Source organism: Pseudoliparis swirei, chromosome 2 (genome assembly GCF_029220125.1).
Source record: "Pseudoliparis swirei isolate HS2019 ecotype Mariana Trench chromosome 2, NWPU_hadal_v1, whole genome shotgun sequence".
In the NCBI taxonomy this organism is placed as follows: Eukaryota; Metazoa; Chordata; class Actinopteri; order Perciformes; family Liparidae; genus Pseudoliparis; species Pseudoliparis swirei.
This window is the reverse complement of record NC_079389.1, coordinates 14,690,541-14,717,339: the sequence shown is the minus strand read 5'-3', so window position 1 is coordinate 14,717,339 and position 26,799 is coordinate 14,690,541. Positions and strand designations below refer to the sequence as shown.

Sequence of the window (26,799 nt, the reverse complement as noted above, 5' to 3'; positions counted from 1 at the left end):
ATATCTTTTATCTTCATCAATACAAGATGTTAAGTCATAATTACCAGATATGGAAGTCATTATAAAGGCAAAATAATCCTCTCTCTTGTTTTTCATGAGCTTGTGCTTCTCAAGAAAAAAACATTGAATGTCATTGAATGTAACCCGGGAGGACCGAAACAAACCAATAGAAATAGTAAGTTGAGTAAATGTAGAATTATAAATATGGATCAGTTTTTTGCAAAGTTGCACACATACGTTCTGAGCCAGTGTGTGTGTGTGTGTGTGTGTGTGTGTGTGTGTGTGTGTGTGTGTGTGTGTGTGTGTGTGTGTGTGTGTGTGTGTGTGTGTGTGTGTGTGTGTGTGTGTGTGTCTGTGTGTGTCAGCTACTCCTCACGACATCGTGGTGAATCAAACCACTTGCTCAGACTTGCTGTGTCTTTGTGGCCTGGCTGTAACCCTGTATGGTTTCACCCACACAGACACACACACAGACACACACACAGACACACACACAGCCTTTGCAGTCTTATAAATCCAGATTGTGTTGTTTCCAGAAGCAGAAGTTTATGAGGGATTGGACAGGAGAATACGCCGGCTCAGGTCACGACATGGGGTTACTGAGTGTGTTTGTGTGTATGTGTGTGTGTGTGTGTGTGTTTGTGTGTGTGTGAGAGTGTGTGTGTGTTTTTCTATGATAGATTTAAATGAGGAACAGAAACATTGAGTGCAAACGAAGATAAAAATGTTCTGAAAAGGCAGGATAAGTCTGATTTTGCATGAACTATAAACTGCAACAAATATGACTGTTGCAAGTACGACTTGTATTCATTCACTAGCTTCTTGCATGATCACGCTGCCCCGTCTTTATTTACAGTAAAGGACCACGCCATTGCCTTTTCATTTCCCATTTCCAAATTCTATGTTCAATGTTCAACCCTTTTTCAAGGCATGAGTCTCCTAGTCAGCTGTAGTTTCATCTCTTTTTCGTATAGTTTGAAAATGATTGTGCAGAGATTTAATTGGGTTTGAGGGAAATGCAGTTACGTCATTGTTGTATAGAAATACAAATGAACACACAAGTTCATTTCAAAAGTCAGCTGATGTGGTGGGTTCAAGTTATGGTGAGATTTTTTTTAACAGGCACTGGCAAATTTACAGAAATCTAATATGATGCTGATGGTTTTAAAATAGAACATGAACAACAATGACATCAACAGTGTGTCGCTTAAGAAGGTTGAGTTGAATTTCACAACAACACTGAGAGGTTTGTATGGTGAACTGAATATTAGATTACGAAGAAAAGGAGCACATTCTGCATTTAATACCGTAGAAACAACTGCCAATAGCTGCTATCCTTTAATGTTGTGTTTTCAGCTCCAAAAAGGCAAAACATATTAGGCCGTTTCTCTGAACTCCCTGCCCTTGATGCTTTTTTCTTTTTTTCTTGTTTTACTGCAGGCAATAAAACAAGGAGCCAAAACCTGCTGGACACTTTTATATAGAAACACTTAAATGGCAAACAAGACCTGATCACGAACATGGGTAAAAGAAAGGGAAAGGAAAGGAAAAAAGGGAGGGGAAAGGACGTAGCAGTTATACACAAACACACACATACATACACACACACACAAGCACGCACACACACACACACACACTCAACTGAGAGAGTCTAAAACTCTCTGAGAAGTTGACGATGCCAAAGGGGCAACAAAGAACAGCAGAAAGCTTGCTTTACTTTAAATACTTTTAGAATTGGTAATATCAGTCATTCTTAGACAAACACACTCATAGCACATTTAGGGCATTGGTGGTGTGTGAGTCAGGAGTAGTAAAATCACACTGAAGTATTGAGGAGCAAATGAGCAGATGTTCCACTTACCTTTGGGTATTTCTCCAGAGACTGACTCACCGAATCTTCAGACTCCAGATTCATGGAAAAGTTGATGTAGCCTTTCTCTGTCAAGGACAAGGAAGAATTCGAATAAATAACAGAGCTTATAACAAGCTACCCCACTTGAGAGACTTTGTATAATAACTGAACATTATCACAAAAATCATGCTTGGTATTAACATATTGTGCAAAATGTCCTGTTTTGTCTTATGTTGTTTTGAACACACCGCCTGAGGACATTAATGACATGCAGGGTTACATTGTGCAGCCTACATTTCAATCCCTAGTTAGCGTAAATGTGTCGGTCCATGTGTGATAATACCTCTTGTGGTCCTGGTGCTCAACATCTGGGGGGCAATCTGAGCTCCTAAAAAAGCAGATTTTGCCAATGCTGCTTTTGCATCTCAGAAGAGGGAGACCTCTGCTGTTACAATGCACAACTTGAGCCGACGGGGCATCATTTGCTCACAAACATGCACACAGATATAGTACATACACATTGATATGTTATAATCACAGCCATTATGGGAAAAGGCTAATAAGCTAATAACAATTATGACTTTTTATAACCCTAATTTACATGTTGGTTAATTATCTAATATTAAATTTTTCTGAAGTAGAATTACATTTAGTTACATTCTTTGGACAGTGGAAGTCATGTTGGCTTCTGGTATTAAATGAAAAACACAGGATGATAATTGAATTCCGAACCTTGAAGGTGTGTCAACACGAGCAGGAAGCATTGCTGCAAGTTAATAACATTCAATTATGCTATTCATTCAAATTATATATAACCGACTTGAGATTTTTATTATATTAAAGTCGTCTATTTTCCAATACTAATTCTAAGACTTAGGTGATCCCTGCGTGATGATCGTTTGTTTTATAGTTTAGTCGAAAAAAGCGAAAATACAGAACGACATTGGCTTTTGCGTTTTCGTTTTTAAACGAAAAACGAAAATACTAGAGAACCGACCGAACTCAAATAACGAGTCGATTTTGTTTTTCGTAAATCCTTCTTTTGTTTTTCATTTGAAGACAGACGTAGAGCGAGGCAGGAGACCCGGAAGTAAGAGTCTGTCAAAATAAAAGCCTCAGCAATAGAAGGATTGTAGGCAAGTAATATAGTTCAATCAGTCATTTTTGTGTGCAGAGTTGTTGCCGGCAGCACTCATGTATTTGTCCACCGTATTGTGCTGTTTCTTGAGTCTTTATGAGAAGACGCAGAGTAAAGATGTTTAGCGTTACCCTTTCTACCAGTAGATGGCACTGGCAGAATACGTGTATTTAAAAAGACGTAGCTCTATGTCTGTGCATGTACATTTAGATAAATCATACTAATTGTATGTGTACACATTTAACACTGATTCTGAATCTATAAATAATAATATAGTAATAGAGGTCGTTTGCTGTTCCTGTAAAACTGCAGCAACAGCGCTATTGGGTCCCCTATGTTACAAGTCAATATATGATGTATACACCTAGGTTGCAAATTAACCATTAACATCAAATATCAGAAAAAATATACAACATTAAATACACCTGTATCAATAACCAAGACAATGATCAAAGACACTGGTTGAAAGGGGAAACACTTTTCTCCTCATATACTCTGCTCTGCGGTGCCTCAAGAAACAGCACAATAAGATGGACAAATAAATATGAAAGTAACAACTCTACATTCAAAGATTACTTTGATTAAAAAACTATGTTACATTAAACACTGCACCCATTAATTGAAACTTGATCATTGCTGTGCACATGGATACATGAATATTACACCGCTGTAGTCAATTACCGTTGCTAACATGCTCCCATCTGCCCAGGTTTATTTATTTATAATGAGTTGTTAATTAAAATTTTTTTTTCTTCTAAGGTTACCTTATGTTTGCATTCATAGACTGTAATTAAATAGGTCCTGCTTACAATACTTCTACTGCCGTGGCTTTTATTTTTGACAGACTCGTATATCCGGTCACCTGCCCTGCTTTGCGTCTCTCTTCTAAAGAAAATAACAAAAGAAGGATTTTCTAAAACCTAAAAAAATAACGACAAAACCGACCCTGCTTTTCTGTTATTGATTTCAATCCGAAAACGGGAAAAACATGGTATTTTTAAATGATATGACTAAACTATAGAACAGGGGTCGGGAACCTATGGCTCGCGAGCCATATAATACGGCTCTTCCGGTGACGGCATATGGCTCTTTTGAGTTTGAGTTTTAAAAAAAAACCTCCGCCCGCCACTCTGTAATTTTCTCTATCGCGCCAGATTACAGCAGAAGTAATGTCAGGTCCCTTTCTTAAAGACATCTTTGTTATTTTATTAAACTAAACGTCTGTTATTGATCGTCTCCACAGCAGCATGTCTGTCTCTACGTGTCGCGTTTACACTTCTCCGCTCGCCGTCTCCCGCGCTGCAGAGCTCCGATGCCGGCGTGTGTGCACGCATCGGGGCGGAGCACACCCCCCCCCCCCCTCATGCAGCACCAGAAGTCTCATTAAAAGCAAGACATACTTAATTTATTATACGCTAAAAATACTATATGGCTCTCAATGAAATATATTTAGAAATATTTGGCTTTTATGGCTCTCCCAGTCAAAAAGGTTCCTGACCCCTGCTATAGAACAAACTCTTTGACAGACCACCGCAGCAACAGGTGTTTGTCCCTGCGCGGCCGCCGTCGGAGAGGTGGTTCCCATCAACAACTCGAAACTGTCAGAGACAACTTCTGCTTCCACTGCAGCGCACTGATTTTAAAATACATATATGTTCCTGCTGTGACAGTACATACACACACACACACACGCACAAACACAACTATTGGGACTTATTCTGAGGAGCTGCGTCTCAGATTTCCGCGAGGTATTCCCGAGGTCCAACTGACAGTCGGTAAATGTAATTCGCTTATTAGCAGCGGTAGCACTGAGCTAACCAACTTCAATGTATTCACTGTAGCCTCGCTGATATTGACAACACACGACATTCGTGTTTTATTTAGTGTGGACGTATTCCGCTGTGTGTAGACATGTTATACCTGACAGCATTGTTACGTTTGTCGCCTACTGAACATGTATGCTGTTTATGAGCTAATCGGTGTTCGTTGCGTTTAAGCCAAATGTCTTTACGTTAACGTGACAGAAGATACGACTTCTGTGTTGGTGAGATGTGTGTTTACTAACCGTGTAACAAGTCATGGATGTGTGGCCACGCGTTGTATATAGTTGAATGTACAGGCGGAGCATGATGCAACAATGCATAACTCTCTAATCGTTTTACTCGGTCATGAGTTGTTGTGACTTGTCAGCGGAATCCAGTCACGCTAGAAATCGCAATAAATCACTCTTGCTCCGAGAGGACTCTTTACAAATGACTGCCTTACGACTGGAATGAATACCACGACATTCACGTGTTAAAGCTGAAATTAGTAGTGGTAAAATTAGATAAACTCGAGGTTTCTGAGACAACTGTTACAGACTGTAAGGTGCAGTTGAAAATCTCGGTCTTTCTTGCACATGACACACTTTAAAAACAGTTTTTCTTATAACAGGTGTTCTACAAAGACAATATCTTGAAGCCAGATGAACCACATGCATATTAAAACAGGAAAGATGATTCCCTTTGTTCCTGCAAAATGATTTATTTTTGGGAGTGAACAGAAGAGAAGCACTTTGTAAAGATGCCATCACTATCCTGTGGAAGGGAGAGTCTGAAGTGATGGAGAACCGAGAGGAAAGGTAAACACACTCACACTCACACACACACACACACACACACATGCACTGCACCTCTTCTGATTATATCTCTCCAGCAAGCTCCACTGCAAACATGTTGAATACCAAAGCAAGATGCCAATCTTGTGTCCTTGAAGTGTGCCAAGATGTCAGATCTCTTAGTCTAACAAAGACACTTAAATGACTAGATAGAGCAACTTTCATATAATTTATTCAATTCAAATTGCTTTAAGTGAGTGAAAGTAATTAAAGGTTGTCTTTTAATGTTAAGAGACATGGCTGTCTTTGTAGCTTCACAATAGTTTGGCTAAGCTCCATGATGGAACATTCATACCTGCAAACTTGTCACCATTTGGTGAAATTCACCGTTTTGAAATCAAAATTGATGTTCTGCAATATATTTCTCCCAGTAAATAACAGATGTTTTTCTCCCTCAAACCATAACTGTATGTTGGGGCTTGCAGGTCCTTAAGTAAAGGTCTAAGGATGATTGAGATATAATTTAATCCAATATTGGAAGAAATCCTGTATGTGTCGCTCAACCACAATACATTTCAACATTGTGCTGGTATTCAGCTTGTTTATGTTTGGACACATTATTTTGTGCCTTTGCTCAGCTTATGTGTAAATTGAAGGCCCATTTCAAGTCAAAGTTAGGGATTTGTTTGCTTGTTTCATTTCAGCCCTGCAGATGACCAGGCGCCAACACCTTCAGAGCGAGGAGTGCTCCACATCTGGCAGTCAGCGGGTCCCAGTTCGCAGCTCTGTCCAGAGAGAGTGCTGCTCTCCAGGCCTGTCCTTCAGGCCAGCCTGGGAGAACACCATGGACTCCTGCTGATGCAGGGTGTGTGTGTGTGTGTATGAGACAATAGGATTATGTGATTGTTAAATGTGTACTGATTACTGACACATAATAACAACACTCATAATCCTTCTGTGATTTTAAATTCCCTGCTATGTGCATGTAACATGATGTTGTAATGATGAGTAGGATCATTTGTCCATATTGCCCCACCATTATGCAAGACATTTCTTCTGTGTATCTGTAGCTGTTACATCATTACACCTTCAACAACTAAATTCATTTGATACAGTTATGTGACAGTTAAGTTATAACTGAAGTAGAGGCATCTTAAAGTCCAAATTATAGATTTCCACTCAGTTGTGGCTGTCATCCAGGTGGAGAAGTCTATTCCTTTGGAGAGCTGTCGTGGAGGGGTTTGAGTATTCCAGCGTCTGCTCCGTTGCTGGAGGTCTCTCTGCTGGGGACGACCGTGGTCCGTGTGGCTGCTGGTGGTTTCCACTGCGGAGCGCTAAGCGAGCAGGGTAACGTCTACATGTGGGGGGAGAACACTGCAGGACAGTGTGGGCTCACGGAAAGGGGCACAGACACAAGCATCACAGGTTAGTAAACACTGTACCTCCTTCCTTCCTTGCTTCCTGTCTTCTTTTCTTCACACATTTCTCCGGTTGTTTGTCCACCCTACCCACTGCTTGCCCTCCTTACTTTTTTCTTCTTTCAGAACCCTTTCCATGTGCCTTTATTTACATTTTATTTTATTTAGTCAATTGGTAAGTGTAATAATCAGTTGCTAAATGTCGGGGAAGCATCAGCTGATAAAACCCTCCAGTTTCAGAGCCTTCACCGGTCACTGTGGTGGACAGTGATGTCGTTCCTCCAGCAGTCGTTCGAGTTGTGTATCTAGCTCTTGGACGGGAGCACAGCCTGGCTCTGTCGGCCCAGAACGAGCTCTGGGCGTGGGGAAGCGGCTGCCAACTTGGCCTGGTCACCAACACCTTCCCTGTGTGGAGACCACAGAAGGTAATTTATAGAAAGCTCAATTAATTTCATATGTCGACAAGCCAAATCATAAACATGGACTCAACCCGGCTGTGACTAGTAATACTTTTGGTACATGTGGAATCTTTTAGCTGGTGAGAGAAATGAGATTAAATGTGTGCACTAATTGATGGATCAATGTTTGTTTGTGTCTATTTGAATGTGAGCACTTCTATATTTTAAATTAAAAACACATTTGTACGATTTCCATCTCTTGCACAGGTGGAGCACTTGGCAGGCAGACATGTACTTCAGGTAGTTTCTCTTCCCCCTCTCATTGCCAAATTGAAATTACAAAGAAGACGATGATCTGGGTCCAGAAATTCCATCTCTATTTCATATCCACAGGTGGCTTGTGGTGCCTACCACAGCCTGGCCCTGGTCCGCAGTTTGCCTCAACAGAATACCCAGAATCCTTCTGAGAAGACACAGCGGGGTCGGTCACCTCACTATTCAGTGACAGAAAGGGAGGAGTCGTTTGCAGCTGATACTGGTCACTACTGTCCGCTTGGAGTGGAGCTGACTGAAGTCATGACAGATGAGGTAACTATACTTCAGGAAGGCAAAATAACAGAAACATATATTGATTCGGGCCTAATACCCTGTTGTACACAGAAAGATAACACATTACTTAATGTCGATGCTGTTAAAATGTTTCAGGTTAAGTGTCAATAAGCATCGATGCTTATTTAAGAGTTAAGAGCTATTTCAGTTTTGGTTAATACCTTTGGTTTGCGCTCCCAGACCTCTTCAAGAAGAAGAGACCTTAGACGAAGATTACAACCTGGGGAAAGGTTAGTTGGTAGCAGCCCTGGCTCTGCAGCTGGTTTATGTCCAATTTATAAAAATGTCAAATCTAAAATTAAACAGCATGGTTTTACATAATTCAGTGGTCTCTCTTTTATCTCTCCATTTGTTGTATTTAACCGTCATCTATTTCTGCTTTCTCTCTCTTTCCTTTCCCTCCATTGCAAAACGTAAGGAAGAATATTCCAGTTAGGCCCCCTCAGCCCCTCAATGAAACTGATGGCAGCCCCAAGTCTCACACACTGTCAGACTGGAGAACCAATAAGAACCCTGCCTTCCCTGACGAAGCAGAACTTCAGAACCTCCTCCAGAAACTCTCCAGTCACTCATTGGAGATGCGCCAGTCCACCGGGCCTGGAGATACCGACTCACTGAGCAGTTACACTTCAGGTTGGAAATTCTGTTCATTTTGAAGTATATGTATTAACTCATTCACATCTTTATTCCGGTGTTTTTAGCTTCTTTGTTCCTCAACTTGTTTCTTTTTTTTCACTAGTTTTTAAAATTCATTCAGAGCTGTTTGCACCTTGTTCATTTACTTGTTTCTTGCATATCTTGTTCCGTTCACTCTTTTGTTCACTTCATTGTTTGTATCTTTGTTTTCTCTAATTTAATCTTATTTTATTTCTACTAAATGTTTTTATTCCTTTTCGCCTGCCATTGTTCTCTCCAGATGACAGCTGTGTTTCCTCAAGTCCTTCCACGGATCTGTTGACTTCCAGTTACAAAGAGGATTCACCAATTAAAAGTCAAACCAACAAGTAAGACCAAATTCACCGTAGTTGACAATGGAGCACAATAATTTTAGATACTACAGTTGATCAGTTTTTACATGTTCTCATGTTGCGAAGTTGTCACTGAAATAGCTTTTTTGTGGGGAAAATGGCACATTAAAGGATATTTTCTCCTAAAAAAAGTATTTTCTGCCTGATCTTTTATTTTCTTTCCTAATGTAACAGTGAAGTGGCGTACTCCTCCTCGTCTGTGTCTTCGGAAGACGTTCGTCTTTGTCTGGAGACGGAGAAGCAGGCACTGCAGGGACCATATAGCACCAGTCTCACAAATATAAATCAGAAGGGGAAAGCAGCAGGACATAGGAGACGCTCTCTGCCAGGAATACCCACCCGTGGTAGGAGTGGTAGGGTTTGAACAGCTTGACCACACCTGTGGGAAATATTTACTTTCTTCCTCAGAGTTAGATAAGATTGGTACCCTGAGCCGTAAGAATAGAATCAGGAGGCGCTTAGCTTAGCTTAGCATAAAGGCTGGCAGACGATGTTTACCAATAAATATTCAGTCATGTGTGTTAAAGCCAGGCTAGCTGTTGCCCCCTATGTTCAGTATTTGTCCTAGACTAAACTGTCTGTTTGTTTCAGCTTCATATTAAGAGCACAGATTAGAGATTAGTTTCGATATTCTCAAATGTATAATGACAGAAAGTGCAAATGAACTTCTCATAAATGATCTGGAGTCAATAATATCTGCACAATCCCTGAAATGTGTTCTTCTGTGAAGTGGCAGCATGACTAACAAGGAAGACAAATACAAACGGTATCTCCAACAGAAACACACAATACCTTTGCCTGTGTTTGTCTTTTACTTTGACACACTGTACAATAATAGGTTTTCCTTCATCGGACGTTATCAGCTCAGATCAACTGATATACTAGTCAAGATCAAATGACTTCACATTTAAATTCAGAAAGTCCTTTAGACGCAATATAGCTTGTAATGCCGACGCCAAATGAGACGAATGTTGGAATATATATGACCCTTCCCATTGCCCAATTGACCATTTAAAAGTCCCTTTACACTTTATATATCCACAGCATAATGTATGACAGTATGGATAAAGCCACACAAGACAGACCAACATGTTGGGAGACTTTTGAGAGGAATAGTGTTTAGCAGACGAAGCAGACTAATTTCTTGTTTTCTAGTTTGCCAGTTTTAGGAGTGTCAAAAAGAAAGTCACATCAGTCGGAATACATTTGAAGGTCATCCAGCATCTAGAAGTCATTCGTGCGAGTTCATAGCAAACATGTTTGATGTGTTTTATATGCATTTCCCAGTATAGTTTAATAAGGCTGGTGAGCATATTGTATGCAAACTCTCGTGCAGTTTTCTTGTGGTGAAAAGGCCACACAGACCAGCTACAGATTGTTGTGATACATCTTATATATGACACTTTGTGTATATATATTTCTCTCATCATTTATTGTATTTTCCTCATTGTGTTGCAGTATGAGACGCATCATCTACTTCTTCTGTACTTGCTGTTTTAAATTCTGTCTCGAGAGACACTTAAATGCAACAAGTAGTTGATGGTTCAGTTGGTTGAATCAACACTGTTACCAGGGCTTTATCATTAGACCATGGGCTTTTCTTTCAGGGTCTCCAGGGCAACAGGGGTATTGCGCCTGCAGTCCGTCCTCGTCCTGTCGGACGCAGGCTGCAGCACCGGAGGACGCGGGAGAAGGGCTGCCGTCTCTGGAGACAGAAGTGTGGAGCTGGGGCCGCGGGTCTGAGGGGCAACTGGGACATGGGGATCAGCTCGCCAGGTGTGGATGCACAAACACGCACATACACTTATAGTCCAACACCACCTGGATTTAGCACCTTTTTAGAGCCATGTTAACACTACATTTTCGCGTGAACTTGTATGTAGTGGGAAACTGAAGTTGTGGGATGGACTACTTCAAAACGGAGCTTAAACTCTTCCAATGGAGACAGGCTATGTCAGTGTGTGTGTGTTTGTGTGTGTGTTCAGACTCCAGCCTCTGTGCATCAAGGGTTTGACCGGCGAGGAGGTGATCAAAGTCGCCGCAGGTTCACACCATTCACTGGCTCTCACAGCTCACTGCCAGGTAACAAACATACGCACACAACTCATTAACATAATATGCCCCCCACTATTCTTAACCATCCCAACCAACTTTTTTTTACCCTAGCCTAAGTCTGACCTTAATCGGCAAATAGTTATGATGATTGAACCTAATGTCGTAATTTTTTAGGTCTAAAAGTCAATTTGCTTCTCAAGTACAAGTGCACACACAGTTTTACACCAGTTAGCATATCTCGTGTTTTTTCAGGTGTACTCGTGGGGAAGCAACATGTGTGGACAGCTCGGACACGTCAACAGTCCTGTCACTGTACCTCAACAGACAAAGGTACTTCAATATATCAAGTCTAACCTTTCATTCTTTCATTCTAATTTACAGTATTTCACGTTTAGTCAAATATAAAAAATGTCTTGAAATTCTTATTTCTTCTTTTCTTATGCACTTAAATAAATCCAGTCATTCACACAATTAAGTAGTAAGTTCATAATAAACTTATTCCATATCCTGGCATTATACACAGAAATATGACTGAAAATAAGAAAGTAACATATGGTGGGTGACAATTAGACTGTAAAACATACTCAAGGACACCGTTTCTGAAATATCAGAGTATGCCAAGTATCATGCTAGAATGTACAGTGAAGTAATCATGCTGTGGTCACACGAGCAGATCTACAAAAAACCATTACATAGCATCTATATTTTGTCCCTTGTTGGCCACTGTAGCTGTCTGATGATCTTCGGGTTTGGGACGTGACCGCCGGTCAGAGCCATTCCCTCTTCCTGGCTGATGGAGACTGTGTCCAGCCGGTCCTGTTGTACTGCGGCCAGCAGCAAGAGCCAAGGTCAATGCAGAGAGAGAGGTCATGCCAAACTCAAAGGTCACCCAACAGAGCACAGAGTTATACAGTCAGACCCAACCTGCTGCCCTTCTGCATAGAGGTGTGTATGCCAAAACACAACTGTGTGTTGTTGCCCTTCAACAGGACTGATGGCAAGAAAGAGGATGGGTGGAGAAATGTTTCAAGTGCAACACTAGAGTTTTTTTGCTTTTACTCATTACTTAAGTTTGGGTGAAGTGAATAAAAGATGTGCTTTAAAGTTCTATGATTAACAACGTTATCATGCTGGGCATGCTTGTTTCACCTTTATTTATCTTTGTGTGTAGATGGGCTATATTAGCGGTGTTTGCAGCGGAGGTCAGAGCTGTGCGGTGTTGGCAGACCAGAACATCATGGGTTTTATCTCAGCGATCCATGAGCTGGCCTCCAGAGAGAGACAATTTTACTGCTGGTTGAGCAGCGTGAAGACGCTCCTCCTCACACCACTACAGAACAGAGGTGAGGAGGACTCTCTACTGGCTCCCTCTTTGTTGAGCAACACCAGTTGCTGTGATGGATCTCCTCTGCATTTCCACCTCTGATCCCTCATATAACTGGTGGTTTTGAATATGGGAATTGAATGTTCCTCTTTAATATAAATGAAGGGAAAAAAAATTCAGAGAAATGTCCGTAAAATTCAACATTGTGTCCGTGAAATAATGCATGCATGATTTGAGCATCTAATAAGTGAATGCATAAACTTATTATGTGTGTGCGCTCCTCCACAGAGAGCGCGTGTCCGTCGTTAGGGGAGCCATGCACTCATCTCTTCTTCTCTCTCTGTGAGAGTTTTGTTCGTCTGAGCTTCCTGATTGGTCGACAGTCCACGTCACTCAGCTACTTCCTGCATGATGTGCAGGGTTGTGATGTCACTTCCCTTCCCTTGCTGACGCACACTAAGCACTTTCTGGAGATTTATAAAGAGTAAGGTTTATCTTTTTATCTCGTTTGAATTTTTTATTTGTTTTTAGTCTCCCTGCTTTCGTGGATTTTTCAATTATTTTAGTGTGTACTTTATTTTCTTGTGATTATATATTCCACTCATTTACTTCTCATTGCTGTGTTTTTTTACTACTTTATTTGTCGCAGTGACAATTACTTAATTATTACAGTCACTAGACAACCACGGATACAAAATATTCTTCTTTTTTTGTCAAAGCATTTGGTTTTTCGATTTATGTTGAAATGTAATGATAATTTCACTTTCAAAAAATACATTACCTACTCTAGCTTTGAATACCCGTCTCAATGTTAAAGACCACTTCTCCACATACTGTATCTTCACTGTAAATTACTTTATTTGTCTATTTTAATACAAAGCTTTTAAATTAAATCTTTCTTGTTTCTTGGACTGTAGCCAAACTGCACTTGTTTTCCTGAATCAGTATTCTGCTCTTTGGGCTTGTTAGAACACATTTGGAAAATCAGTTACATGGGTTTAAGACAAGTTATTTTCACTAAGAACTTTCCAGTTCATTTGATGTTTTTTTATCTTGTATCTAGTGTGCAAACAAAAACCCAGATTAACATCTCTCTCTGCGTTTGCCTCTCTCCAGGTATTGTTCTTCAGTCGGTAACTTCCAGGTGATGGGTGGATTCCGATCTCTCCATAAACTCTCACTGTAAGCTCCTTTTTTTCTTTGCTTTTAGAAAAGTAAATCGAGCTGATGAAAATACTGAAGATAATTGAATCCAATTTGTGTCTTATTCCTCTGTCTGTCTCTGTGCAGTGAGTGTTTAGGCTCTCAGGAGACCGTGCTCGCTCAGCTGTGTGTATCAGACCAGTCCGTCAGTGGTAATGTTGATCTGGTTTCCTTGATGTACTGGCCTCTGCAGCAGCTCCACCAGTACAGCCGAGTCCTGCTCAAACTGGCAGCATGTTACGATGTGGTGAGAAGGAAGCTCACCGCTCTCTTGTTTTTCTTCTTCCTCTCTATTTTTCCACTCAAAAGTTTTTCCCCTCTTTTTTTCCCCCACGATTGAGTAAGTTTAGATATATTTTTTACCTATTTCGGTCATTGTATTGACCTGAATATAACACTGTTAAAAATACTTATTTTTTACATTCAAAATTTAAAAAACCTAATCTTCAAATGTATTGTCACATTTACACAAGGATACTATATCTTAAATAATATAACACAAGTTATCATGTTTTAAATTGAGCTATTTAGCAGTAAATATAAAACCTGTGTATGACAAACTAAAATGTAACAGTCTTTTATTTCACTGTAAACACCTGAAGAGAAGAAGCCTTTGACACTGAATTTAACAGTTTGGTGCTTTCTGATGCTTTTTGCAGGTAATAGACATTAAAAAAACATAGATTGTCAGTCTCTTTAACATACTTACACTGGTGATTATTGTGGGAACATACTGTATACTTATTGTCTTTTATTACAGATGTTGAGAATGATGGAGTCTTGGCAGAGGTTTGCACTTTGTTGTGTTATTTGTGATGAAGTCAGTCCTCATTTGTACGACAGTGGAGAAAAATATATATATTCCACTGTATCTTCCTGATTGTGTGGGCAGAATTAAAATGGGTAGAGTTGTTTCAGTCTGCTTGAATGCACGGTCTATTTTCAACTGTGATCCGTAAATTATATATTGTATTGTCATAAGAACGGCCACGTAGAATCTTCTTTATGTTCTAAATTAAATAAACCCTGCTCATTGTTTTTCTTTTTCTTCCCCAGTTAACTACAGAGTACCAGTCCCTCCATCAGGGCTGTAATCAGTATGACTCCCTGTCTGTGTCCCTGTTGAGGAGGAAGAAGGAGGCTGAAGCCACCTTCCTCTTCTGGAGTATCCACTCTGGAAAAACTACTGTGAGCACAACTCTCTGTTAAGTTATTTAAACCTGCTATCATATCTCTTGATCGTACTAAGGAAACATTAGTTTGATCAAGAAGAAAAAGAGAATATGCTTTTGAAAATAAACTCTAAACCACTTAAGCTGCTGGGCTTTGGACATGTGTTTGACTCCAGAGATGTTCCTGCTCACAGGATACAGGACACGTTTAATGTACCAACCATGGCTGTCTGTTTGCTCCTTTTTCATTCCAATATTATTCACATTCTGTCATTAGTCCACTATCTGCTAATATTGAAGAGCAAGTGGATATTATTGTATTGTGAGGTGCTCAGATGGAAACCATGCCACCCCAAAATGACAACTTCTGAAAAAACAAAAACGTAAATATCACCAAAATGAGTGAAATGGGTAAAGAGAGTCTCAAGTCGGTCATGTTGAAATGCAGCATGTCGACCTACTGTTAAGTTTAATCAGAAATATACATTGTGTGTTTGTTCATCAGGAGGTCCTGCGTCTCCCGCAGCGTCGTGTGGTGTGTGAAAGCAGCAACAGATCTCTGACTCTGCAGAACGCCGGGCGGTTTTCCAACCACTGGTTCATACTGTTCAATGACACACTGGTGCACACCCAGGTACACACACATGCCGAACGGAAATCTGCCCAAAAATTGCCAAATAATGGTATTTTTCTTCTACTTGTGGAAACTAGTAATTCTCTTCAGATGGAACTTTTAATATTTAACTTCAGTGAATAACAACACACACTGTTGAAACGGTGTCGTAGAGAAAAGCCACATGATCTGTGTTCGTCTTGTTCAGGTCAGACGACGCTTTCATCTGTCATCCTTGTGTTTCGGCACAAATACTATGTTTTGCAGATAAAGTTGATATCTGTACATTGTATCTTTCCTTCACTCAGGGTGCCATTCCCTCTCAGAGCCTTGTAAGTATATCTGACACCAGTTTAACCAGCCTGAGCTTTGTGCTGCATCAGCATGGGCAGGCCGGCCTCTGGTGCTTACAATCTGACAGGTTCACATGGCAGTAGTGAGCAAATAAAGAAATGTTAACAATGAGTATGTGTAATGTTAAAGGAGCTGTACACACAAAACACAAAACATTCTTCGCTTGCTAGTTTATAATTCCCCTCTCGCTCGAACTATTGTAGTTCAGGCCATTATTATATTTTTGTTTTCAGCAATGTTATATTGAAAATCCCAGTATTCTGTTATTCTTAAATATTTCTTCCACCCCAATGAGGGCAGAATAACTGAATGAAAATCAGGCTTTGTTATATTGCACACCTCAGCATTACATACATCCTAAATTAAGATTTATTTAGTGTGTGTGTGTGGTGGTGGTGGTGGTGGTGGTGGTGGGGGGGGGGGGCATTGTCTTTTTCCTGTGCGTCGCTTCCTCTCTACAGAATCCTGACGAATAGTTTGACTTCCTATCTGTTTGGTGATATGTTCTTAGACAGCAGATAGTGGTGAAACCTGTCCCGCTTCTCTCTGGTTTGGGTTCATGTCCGGTGCTGTGTCGTAAATCTTCTACACGTTGTTGATCCAGCATTGCCTACTGCGTATGCATCTTGCCTTGCACATTTAGTCGTAGCCTTTGTTAAGAATAATCTGGACAGTTAAACAAAAAAATCAGAGGTTTCGCATGATTTTGTGTATTACCGTACTAATAAATCACATATGTACTTGGCATCATTGTTAGTCATTCAAGTGATTTATAAACTCCATACCGACAGAGTATTCCTGTCTTTAGGTGTAGTATATAAAAGTAACCGTCATCGTCATTGTTATTGATCTCTCTCATTTTGCACATCCCCACATGATCTGGATTTGAACATTGATTTGAAAGACTGAACTGAATACTCTGAGAAGTATCACGGCATCACGTCTGCAGAATGATGAAGATAGATACCTGAAACTTTCTCTCTCTCTCTCTCTGCAGTTCGCCATGCATCACATCTACCCTCTGACCAGTCTGTGGGTGAAACCAGTGACAGAAGACAGCAGCGGACTGTGAGTTTGATTCATTTAAAAATCAAAACTATGGATGTCAAGGCTCACATGACAAATACTAATATAAATGCTTGGATGCGACGGTAAAACCAGTGATCCATCAGTGTTTTATGAGAATGAACAAAGGACATCTCACTCACCCTCACGTGTACAGTAATGTTATGCTTTAGCTCCTCCTGGTCTGCTAATACCACAAACATGTTCACAGTGGGATGGCACCCAGGTCTGAAGGCATCCTGGATTTTGAGATTATCACTCCAAATTAGGTAATTGGCCGTGGATGGAGTTGAAGCTAATCAATCAAGCAACAAACATTGGCTGTCGTTTGAAGAACATTTGGCAGGAAACAAACGTCTTTAAACTGTAGTATCCAGGATAAGGCACCATTTCCCCAGAGCCATGAAATGAGTTCTCTTTTTATTGACTCAGTTCTTTGGCTCCAGCATCTAGTGGCATCTAGATTAACTACATTTTAGTGGTTGCTTACTACTTGGCTATTTGTCAGATTGTTTTCAATCCCCTCAAAGCTAGGAAGAGTTGATATCTTGAACGTTTACACGGATAAAGTTTATTATTGCCCTTCTGTCTTCAGCTATGCCATCAAAGTAACATGCCCAGAGGAGAGCTTCACCCTGGTGGCCTCGACACCACAAGAGAAGGTACACCGCTCGTTTACCTACTAATTACCCGCTGGTTGCAGCTTGGTTGTCATTTAAGTTTTAAGATAAACAATTTAAACTTGTTTTATGCAGCTATCTTTTGTTTCTCTCTCTCCAGAACAAGTGGCTACGGTCTCTTAACCAGGCGGTGGATCAGGTGCTGGGAGGTCCAGGTCAGGGATCGTCGCCGGGGTTGACAGCAATGACTCGCACGGCCTCCTACAAGTTCACTGGAGAGGGCCGGTTTAAAGATGCCCAGTACACCGGGGGCTGGCTGGCAGGACGAGTTCATGGCAGGTTAGAGAGTGTGTTTGTTTCTCTTAGATATAAGTTATTACTTATATTTTACATTCAATACGCATCAATAAATCCTATGCAGCAGTATGTCATCACAGTGAGACAAGACCTAGGCTTTATTATATTTTTCAAGTTGATTTTAACCAATAGGAGCCAATTAAATGGCCACAGAGTTCACAACAGGCTTGATGCAAATAGTTTGATGGTTGAATGTATTTGCCTTTACAGAGGCACCATGAAGTGGCCAGATGGACGGACCTACAATGGGAACTTTAAGAACGGACAGGAGGATGGGTAAGTAACCTGGTGGAGCACCAACGAGCTTGTTTATGTTCGATGTTGTTCATTTGCAATACCACGCATCTCTCTACCTTTTAGGGAGATGTGAAACACTTTAAATAGTTGTAGAAACCGAAGAATACTGGTGATAATTTTCAGTTTTAAACATCCAGTATGCCATTAACAGTGAAACCAGCTAGTGTTTTTTCCTATTCATATCTGTGTGATTAACTAGCGCAGATTAAATCGTTTTCTCAACATTTCTGTGCAATTGTTCGTTCCAGCTATGGAGAGTGTGTCCTGCCTGACAAAGTGCTGAATAAGCCAGACAACTACCATGGACTCTGGAGAGATGGCAAGATCCATGGTTTCGGCAAGTACAAGTCAGTACACTGTTTTCTACTAACGTTTTAGTGAAGTAGTATGTAGCATTGTACAAATGACGTGTATAGAACAGAGTTACACGGGTCTTCATCATAACCTTCGTCGTATTGGAATCAGAGAGGTCATGTCCTGTGTTAAGTTTCAGTCCTTGACCCAAAGCCCCTAATGTAAAGTCACATTATTGAATCATCGAGTCTGAAGACCATGTCACACAGAGTGTGTTTTTGCTCATGGGGTATCCGTGTCTCTGGGGGTTGTACCCAGGTATGCCAGTGGCGAGGTGTATGAGGGCTGTTTCTCGGATGGGCAGAGGCACGGTTATGGCATGCTGAACTCCGGCAATCTGGCCAAAAAGTCTGCCAGCGTTTTCATTGGCCAGTGGATCCATGACAAGAAGACGGGATACGGAGTCCACGATGACATCACCAGGTCTGATCTGGAAAAGCTCCATTGTCATTGTTGTATTTCCCTCTGTCTTGACAATATCAGCTCCTAAAGTGCAACAAATGACTTTGATGATGATTTGACGAAGATGATATTCATAAAGACACACAACTGTCTCTAATCACCGCTCGCATGTGCTCTTCCCAGAGGTGAGAAGTACATGGGACTGTGGTCGGACGAGCAGCGGCATGGCAACGCTGTTGTTGTCACCCAGTGCGGTTTGTACTATGAAGGGACCTTCAGAGACAACAAGATGTGTGTAAGTTCAGCCGAAAGCAGGGTCGTCATTTAACAGCCAATGAGGTGCAGTTAATAAAATGTCTTATCCCTGTCAATTTTAAAAACATTGACTTGTATGTGAAAACAATAATTGTAAAGCTATCTTTCGCTCAAATGAGCACCGACACGTGAAGGAGTTAGAAGTTAACAAGAAATATATATATATATATATATATATTTATTGTTAACTTCTAACTCTGTGGATCTTTTGAAACCTGGATTCCCCAATAGATTGTGGGCAAGTAAATAGTGCTTTTGATATGATATAGTTGTATCATGTCATATCTCTCATCATCCAGTCTATGTTAAGCTACAAGCGAGCTTAAGATAGGTGGATAACAGCAACAGCTGAGTGCCACTGAAAGACAAAGTGATGCCACTAAGTTTTGATTTTCTCTCATCGACTGTAGGTGCTAAACGGCTTCAGGCAATGACGTGCTGAAAACAATAATTAGATAAAATAATATACGTAATTGTTAATCTTTTTATTGCTTTTCGTCAGGGCCCAGGTCTGTTGGTGTCAGATGATGACACAGCGTTACATGGAGAGTTTTCTGATGACTGGACTGTCGACGGAAAGGTAGAAAGCTCCGGCTCTTTGTTCAGCATGCCCTCGAGACAGCTGTGCCCGTTTCTAATGTTCTTTACGACTTTCTAAAAGAGCCGCGTGTCCTTCTTTAGATGAGTAATTGGAGAATTAGTTGTTAAAATCTCACAGTTGTTTGTACAAAACGTCCTAGTCGGTCACCACAAAACCTGACTTACACAACAACAATAATAATATGACTGAGTTAATTAATAATATAAGTTCTTATACATTCATTATTCCCTTCTTCTTTAGGGTATTTTGTCCCTGGCTAACGGCGACTACTTGGAGGGCGTGTTCAGCGGAGAGTGGACCGCAGGACTGAAAGTAGTTGGAACGTACATCAAACCATCCGTGGATGAACCGGAAAACAAAGAGAGAAACAGCCTGCTGTGAGGATTACTGTGTCCTCTTAAATCCTGATTTTCTGTTAAAAAGAAGAAGAAGATATAAACATATTTATCTGTTTGTGTATATTCTTTCTTTGCCTTCCGATATTCTTTTGTTTGAATGTATATGTGTTCAAGTGAGTTTATCTATAAATTAATATTATTGTGCGGCTGATTGGTGTCACTCCAAGCAATATTTGAGTTTGAATCATCTCGTGCTCATGTCCTGTTTTGTAATTAATTAATTTTTATTTTTATTTTGTAATGTGTGCATGTGCAGCCGGGTGGGTCAGCACGCGGTGCCTGCAGGTCAGAGGTGGCTCTGTGTGTTTGACGAGTGTTGGAGTCGGCTTGGCTGTGATTCTGCTGGGAGAGGAGAGAGGGCTGCAGCCTGGGACAACATCGCTGTAACCATAACAACTGCAAGACGACAAAGGTAGACACGGCAACGCACACAAAGAAGCAAGGTGCAGAACCAACTGGTTTAAGAAATGGATTTTGGAAAAAAATCTGTTAATGTTACTCCTGCTCTGAAGTCAGCTGAACAATATTATTGTAACTAAGATGTTCGCTGAATTTGTTAACGTCGATCGATCATCAATTATGATATAATAATCATCAGCCATTCAGAACGTTTTTTTTGTAATTTTTTTCATTGTCGCAACCTCTCGTCACACTGCCAGCTCGCTCCACATCGCAGGTATCCCAGCATGCTTTGTGCAGCAAATCAGTCAAAGCGAATTTGTTGCCAGCCTGATCACGTCTAGTTTGGAAAACAGCAGTATATTAATGTGTGTGTGTGTGTGTGTGTGTGTGTGTGTGTGTACAGCCCAGCTCTCAGTAGGTCTCAGAGTAAAGTATTGGAGTGTTTGGAGTTCATTCCTCAGCACGAAGAACCGGTGACCACGGCAAACTACGCCAACATCCGTAGATACCTCATCAAGGTGAGAAATGCTCTCTTTCATTCTCTCTGTATTTATAATGATCAACAGCCCTGCAATTAATGAGTTCTAACGAGAAGTGGTTCTTCGGTTTAGTCCACCCTCATTGTTAGAATCTGGTAAATCAAATATATAAAATACCTCTCTGTGTAACGTAATTGAATCAACGCCTCTAAAACAGCTTTTAAACCTTCATGATGGGAACATTTAATGCAGGACTAGTTTTAGTATGAGACTGCATTCTTTGAAGTTAAGTGTACTAAACTAATGAAGTGAAAAGCAGAGTGTCTATCCAACAAGGATATGTGCAGTGGGAGCACACAGGAGGAAGTACTTGATTTACGATAAGAAGAGGAGGCGCTGCCTTGTTGCCTGACTGTATCAAGGAAAACTGTGTAGTTTAGTCGATGTAATACTGAAGTGTGCTCTCTGTGGTTGTATGTCAGGCGTGTGAGACCCCTCACCACCCTCTGGGCTGGCTGGTGGAGACATTGGTGACGGTCTACAGGATGACCTATGTCGGTGTGGGATCCAACCGCCGGCTGCTCAGGCAGGCCGTCCAGGAGCTTCTGGCCTACCTCACTCATTTCTTCTGCATCGTCAGGTAGACTCCGAGCTTTCTCTTTTGATTGCCTCCTCACTGCCCGGCCGTCTGTAGATGAGCCTGCCGTGTTCTTCGCATTGGTGTATTTCACATTGTTTGCAATTTGCTCGCAGGTTTCTGTTTCCAGGGCTACCAGATGATGGAGGCGTCATCCCAGAACCGTCTGCCTCTCCATCTAAAAGCAAACAGAACGCTAACATGGCAGAGCAAGTGTGAGTTTCACACACACACATATGTAACTATATACAGTATATATGGAAATAGAGGCAGTTATTGGCATCTGAGCTCATGCAATGGTGAAGTTATCATATATAAGGCAGTGTTGTACATTGAACCTTCATCTCCGTCTCTCTCCAGCGGTGTTATGGTGGTGAGCTGCTCCTCCCTGCTCCTCCCTCAGCTGCTCCCTCGACTCTACCCTCCTCTCTTTACCCTGTACTGCCTGCAGCAGGAGCAGGCGGAGGCCGAGTACTGGCAGCGCATCCTCCAACAAAACAAACAGCCCGACCAGTCACTGCTCAACTTCCTGGGAGTGCAGGAGTGAGTGTGTACATTCAACATTCAACGCACGCCGAAACACACACACACACACATGTTTGTTTGCGCACCCACAGATGCCGTCTCTAAAAGGCACTTAACAACAACGTCATTCTCGGTTGGTTTTTTGAAAGCCTTTAAAATTCAGAGTACTTTGTGTTTTTCTTCTAGGAAGTTCTGGCCAGTGTGGGTTTCAATTCTGGGAGAGAAAAAACAGGTTAGATGATAAATGCACTATTTTCCACACACGTTTCTCCATTTCCTCCTGCGGCTTTCAATCCACCCATCCTTCAGCCACACACACGAGGGATCGCCTGTGATTCCAACATGAGGTTAAAGTGTGCTCTTTTGATTTGTCCACTATAACTGATTTTCTTTTGCAACTCTGATCACAGATTGTGTCCAGCAGTAAAGATGCCTGCTTTGTTTCTGCTGTAGAGACACTCCAACAAATCAGGTAGCTGCCATGTGACCTGAGTGTGGTTAGTTTGAGCAAGCAGGAAATCCCATACACGCAAACAAATTGAGTTAATGTCCAACATCTCGGTTAATACACAACGTAAAGACACAATGGGAAGGATTTGTCAACTGCTAATTGTAAACACAACATTCAAAGTGTGCCCCTCCTCGCCGGCTCAGCGAGGGCTCCGGTGCTCACAGCGTGTGAAAAACAACTTTACTGATTGTGTGAATGACTGGACGATTGTTGACAGCTTTTGGAGCAGAAATGTAAGGAGTTGGATCGTTGAGGCTCGCAAGGAAACTTTATTCTGAATTTATTTTAGGATATTTTTTTCTGCCAAGAAATGGTTGACTTTTCATTAATCCGTGTGATCTCAAGATCTGAAGATGTTTCAGTCACACAGCCACGAGTCACATTTTTAAAGTTGAACCACCAGCACTGAAAAAGATATACATGTATATTATATATATATATATATATATCTCCCTACACACACAGCACCGCCTTCACTCCATCAGACAAACTCCTCGTCATTCAGAAGACGTTTGAGGAATTGACCCAGGAAGTAAAATCTATGCTAGATGACAACTTCGTGTGGTGCATGGATGACCTTCTCCCTCTCTTCATCTATGTGGTGCTCAGAGCAAGGTGTGTTACCACACACACACACACACACACACACACACACACACATATATCATTAACAATGTGTCGTAGTGGTGACCAGACTACACATGTTGTGTTTCTTTAGGATCAGGAACCTGGGAGCTGAGGTCAGTCTGATCGACGATTTAATGGACCCCAACATTCAGCACGGAGAGATGGGCCTGATGTTCACCACACTGCAGGTGGACCCCCCAACACACAGAATGCTAACTACTCAAATAATACATTTGGAGGGTTGTGCCGCCTTAAAAGATGTGTGCACTATTCGTGCTTTTTAGTTGATAAATCCATGGTCATCAGTCGTTTGTCCTTCATCACTTAATCGTTAGTTACATTTCTCTGCTGCAGGCCTGCTACTCCCACATCCTGCAGGAGTCTGCTATGTAGGAGCAGAGAAGAAGAGTGACACCGAGGAGCAGCCAGAACAAAACCAGTCAAACCACCTGGATTCTACTGGGAAGCTGCACAGACCGACGGAGGGAGGTGGAAGCGTCACTCCTTCTCCTTTTGTCAAACGGGAGAATGATGTCGTTGACCTGTCAGTATGTTACAGCACACCAAGTGTCTTTCTTTTGTATATTACGTTTTCATAGGACACACATCGCCCTCTTCTGGACAAGAAAACTACTTTATTGTCCTCGATGTTACAGTCGATGTTCTTTCTTCAGAAATACTTTATATTAATGCAGCAGCTCGTTTTCTCTCCTTTCTGAACTCACTGTGCTGACAACGTTCTCGCAAAGAGTGTCACAGCAGTTCAGTTCTCATTCATTACTTTACATAGTATACACTAACAGATGAAATACACAGTGATGTCACTGTAAGTTGTTGCACTCTAGAACACTCAAAGCAAAGATAACTGATCAGATCAGATTCTAAAGTGAGCATAAGGGGCAAGTGAAAGTATGAAATAACAATGTAGATATTGTTTTAATGACCAGAAGATCCACAAAGGGAACTGCAAGGTTTTAAAGTATAATTTATGTCTTTACATGCATTCATTTAATGATAAATCTCAACTACACTAAATGCACTGTTGAAAATCAACAATGAAGCCTCAGCGCAGCATCATCACTGCATACATTAGACTGTATTTGGTAACTGAAGAAACATGTTGTGCTGTTGGTACGCCGTCGGTTTTGTAAAACCAAGATTTTCTCGCACGTGATTCTGTTTGTAGCACTCTCAGTAGTGTGAGCGCTGTGTTTTCATTACTTTACACTGTTCCCAGAGCAACATCAGGAGGCACAGATGGAGGTGACAACAGTGTTTTACTATCTGCGGGAAATCAAAACAACGATCAGCTTCAGGCACTAAATGTCGTAGGAGTTCAATGTCTTCCTCAGAAGCCAAACCAAAACTTCCAGGTCAGAAAGCTTCATTTTTTATTTAACAGTATGTTCATGCAAACGTAATATAGTCTGCAAACAAAAGTCTCACTTTGTTTGCATTTAAATGAAAAGGGCTACATTTTCCCATCCCACTCCCCTTACGTGGACCCCTTTATAACTTTCGAATGCAGGAGAGTTCAAAACATCACACTCAACAGTTTCAAATGATTTGTATTCCTTCATCTTTTAGGCCTTGTACTCTCCTGTAATGCAATCCTAACGTGTGTGTGTGCGCGTGCGCCCTGCATCAGTTATTCTCAGGTCTTAACTTCTGATACTCACATGTAGTAAACAGTAAGCTGACCAGTCGGCCGGTGACATGTCATGACAGAGTTTTTTTTAAACGTTATGTAATTATTGAGGGAACACTGAATAGTTGAGAATTATGGAAATGGGCATTCCTTTGTTGATATTGCATTTAGTTTGTGTGTTTGTGTATGAACGAGCTAATATGAACAAGTTTAACGAAGAACACTTTTAATGTTACACTGACAGCTTTTTAGTTTAGTTCGGCAAACAGCCAGGAATTTATATTCACAACTTTTAAAAAATATATATATATATATATATATACAAATTTCAGGATTTATCCCTGTCTCAAACAGTCATAATGTTATCGGTCCTCTTAGCTTGTGTGCAGGATTTGTCCAAAAAAAATATCGTCTGCCGATTTCAGTGAAATTTGGTGGAAGGTTGACCCCCAAAAAGTGATGACTACTTGTTGTGCACGCAATATATATATATATATATAATTAGAGAGAGATGCATTCTTCCATTCACTATTTTCTTACGAGCTACTGCACTTCCTCAAATGAAAACATGGCATGTGTATGCCATGATTGTCGTATCACTGTGTTTGAATGCAGCTTATTAACTTGAACATCAAGGTACTTGTTTATTTTTCTATCTGTTTGTTTTTTGACCCTTTCATCTGTAAATGTATTTTCACATCTGTTTGTGACATCAGAATGATAACTTTCAGTACTTTGTATCATTGTTACTTGTTCTGGCAAAAGAAAAGGTTTATGATTACAATTTGGCAAAACATTTTAGCCCCCAGAATAGTCCCGACCTCAGCAATCGTCATATTTGTTTTTGTATAAAATTAGTATTAATGTTTCTATTTATAAGAACCTGGGACCTTCAAATCACTTTCAAAGGAATTGTATTTCATTTATTTATTATTAGAAGCAATAAAAAATATTTATTAGAGGTATATTAAAAATATAAATCCTATATCAGAGAATTTACCACAACATCGTGTGGATATTAATCATCCCTGTGGAGACGAACACAACTATAGAGGTTTTTAAGAATCGCCATCATGTTACTGATGAACTGAGCTCGTTTTTGAGTAACCAGGAATAAAACTGCAGAAAGTTCAGACTGAATTGCAGAATACAACAAAAATAACTGGCCAATATTACAGAAAAGCAGCTGTTGGATTCAAAATCTCGTTCTCTTTTCCAGCGTTGCTGACGTGTGTTTGACTCTATTGTTACTTATGCATAATGTAAACTTGTGTTGCGATGGATTTTCTTTTCTTTTTGCTTTTAAAACAACTTTAATTTAGTTAAATACAGCGGTGATAACGAAGGATGGAGACGAAAGCATTTAGCTGGTACAGCACAAAACAGATGTTGTTGCCTAATATCAACAAATGACCTGCAGCTTTCAGTCTACCAACCATTTGTCATCACTAGCAGGACTTGATGACGGTTTGTTGTCCTCAAATAAAGTAAAATGATTGACACTAAATTGATTTATAAAATGGCCAGAGGTAGCACATAAGCGCACATAGTGTCTAATTCTTTTGGGCTCAAACATATAAAACATGTCATTGTCTTCTGCAGAAACTTACACTTCTTCGAGGCTTCAAAACATGGGGCCATAAAGTGACTACATTTATCACTTGATTATTTTTGTAACTAAGCCTTTATTTTTGTGACTGATTGCAGAATGTTTTGTTAGTTTTGATAGATAAATGCAGTGAGATTGCAAATGAATGTGTTTACTCAAAAAGGGGCAATAAATCTGGTTTAAATCTGGAAA

General features: G+C 40.7%; 1 protein-coding gene and 1 long non-coding RNA gene across 6 annotated transcripts in view; one reads left to right on the top strand and one right to left on the bottom strand.

The window, feature by feature from the left end:
• The window catches only part of LOC130203155 (uncharacterized), an 11,431-nt gene extending 6,023 nt beyond the window's left edge, over positions 1-5,408 (bottom strand). Inside the window, exons 1-2 of the long non-coding RNA XR_008833448.1 lie at positions 5,056-5,408; positions 1,862-1,938 (exon numbers count right to left, since the gene is read on the bottom strand). This is a non-coding gene — a long non-coding RNA (uncharacterized LOC130203155). The remainder of the gene's footprint in view (positions 1-1,861; positions 1,939-5,055) is intronic.
• Positions 4,609-26,799, top strand: LOC130203133 (alsin-like). Of its 5 annotated transcripts, none has more exons than XM_056429029.1 (41): positions 4,611-4,738; positions 5,424-5,610; positions 6,291-6,451; positions 6,787-7,011; positions 7,239-7,429; positions 7,670-7,702; positions 7,796-7,990; positions 8,192-8,241; positions 8,430-8,644; positions 8,928-9,015; positions 9,214-9,383; positions 10,647-10,815; positions 11,025-11,121; positions 11,347-11,424; positions 11,824-12,039; positions 12,266-12,437; positions 12,707-12,902; positions 13,535-13,600; positions 13,709-13,868; positions 14,678-14,809; positions 15,299-15,427; positions 15,715-15,738; positions 16,758-16,828; positions 17,421-17,487; positions 17,606-17,784; positions 18,013-18,078; positions 18,348-18,446; positions 18,712-18,876; positions 19,039-19,150; positions 19,673-19,750; positions 20,012-20,148; positions 20,426-20,581; positions 20,975-21,089; positions 21,533-21,690; positions 21,804-21,902; positions 22,048-22,230; positions 22,399-22,444; positions 22,623-22,684; positions 23,189-23,338; positions 23,442-23,538; positions 23,705-26,799. In XM_056429029.1, the coding sequence occupies exons 2-41, from the start codon at positions 5,591-5,593 to the stop codon at positions 23,741-23,743; spliced, it is 4,866 nt and encodes a 1,621-aa protein (XP_056285004.1). In that variant the 5' UTR covers positions 4,611-4,738; positions 5,424-5,590; the 3' UTR covers positions 23,744-26,799. The 5 variants fall into 5 exon arrangements, with proteins under 5 accessions (XP_056285030.1, XP_056285020.1, XP_056285004.1 ...); XM_056429019.1 differs by having other exon boundaries at positions 4,611-4,765; XM_056429037.1 differs by lacking the exon at positions 15,715-15,738 and having other exon boundaries at positions 4,611-4,765.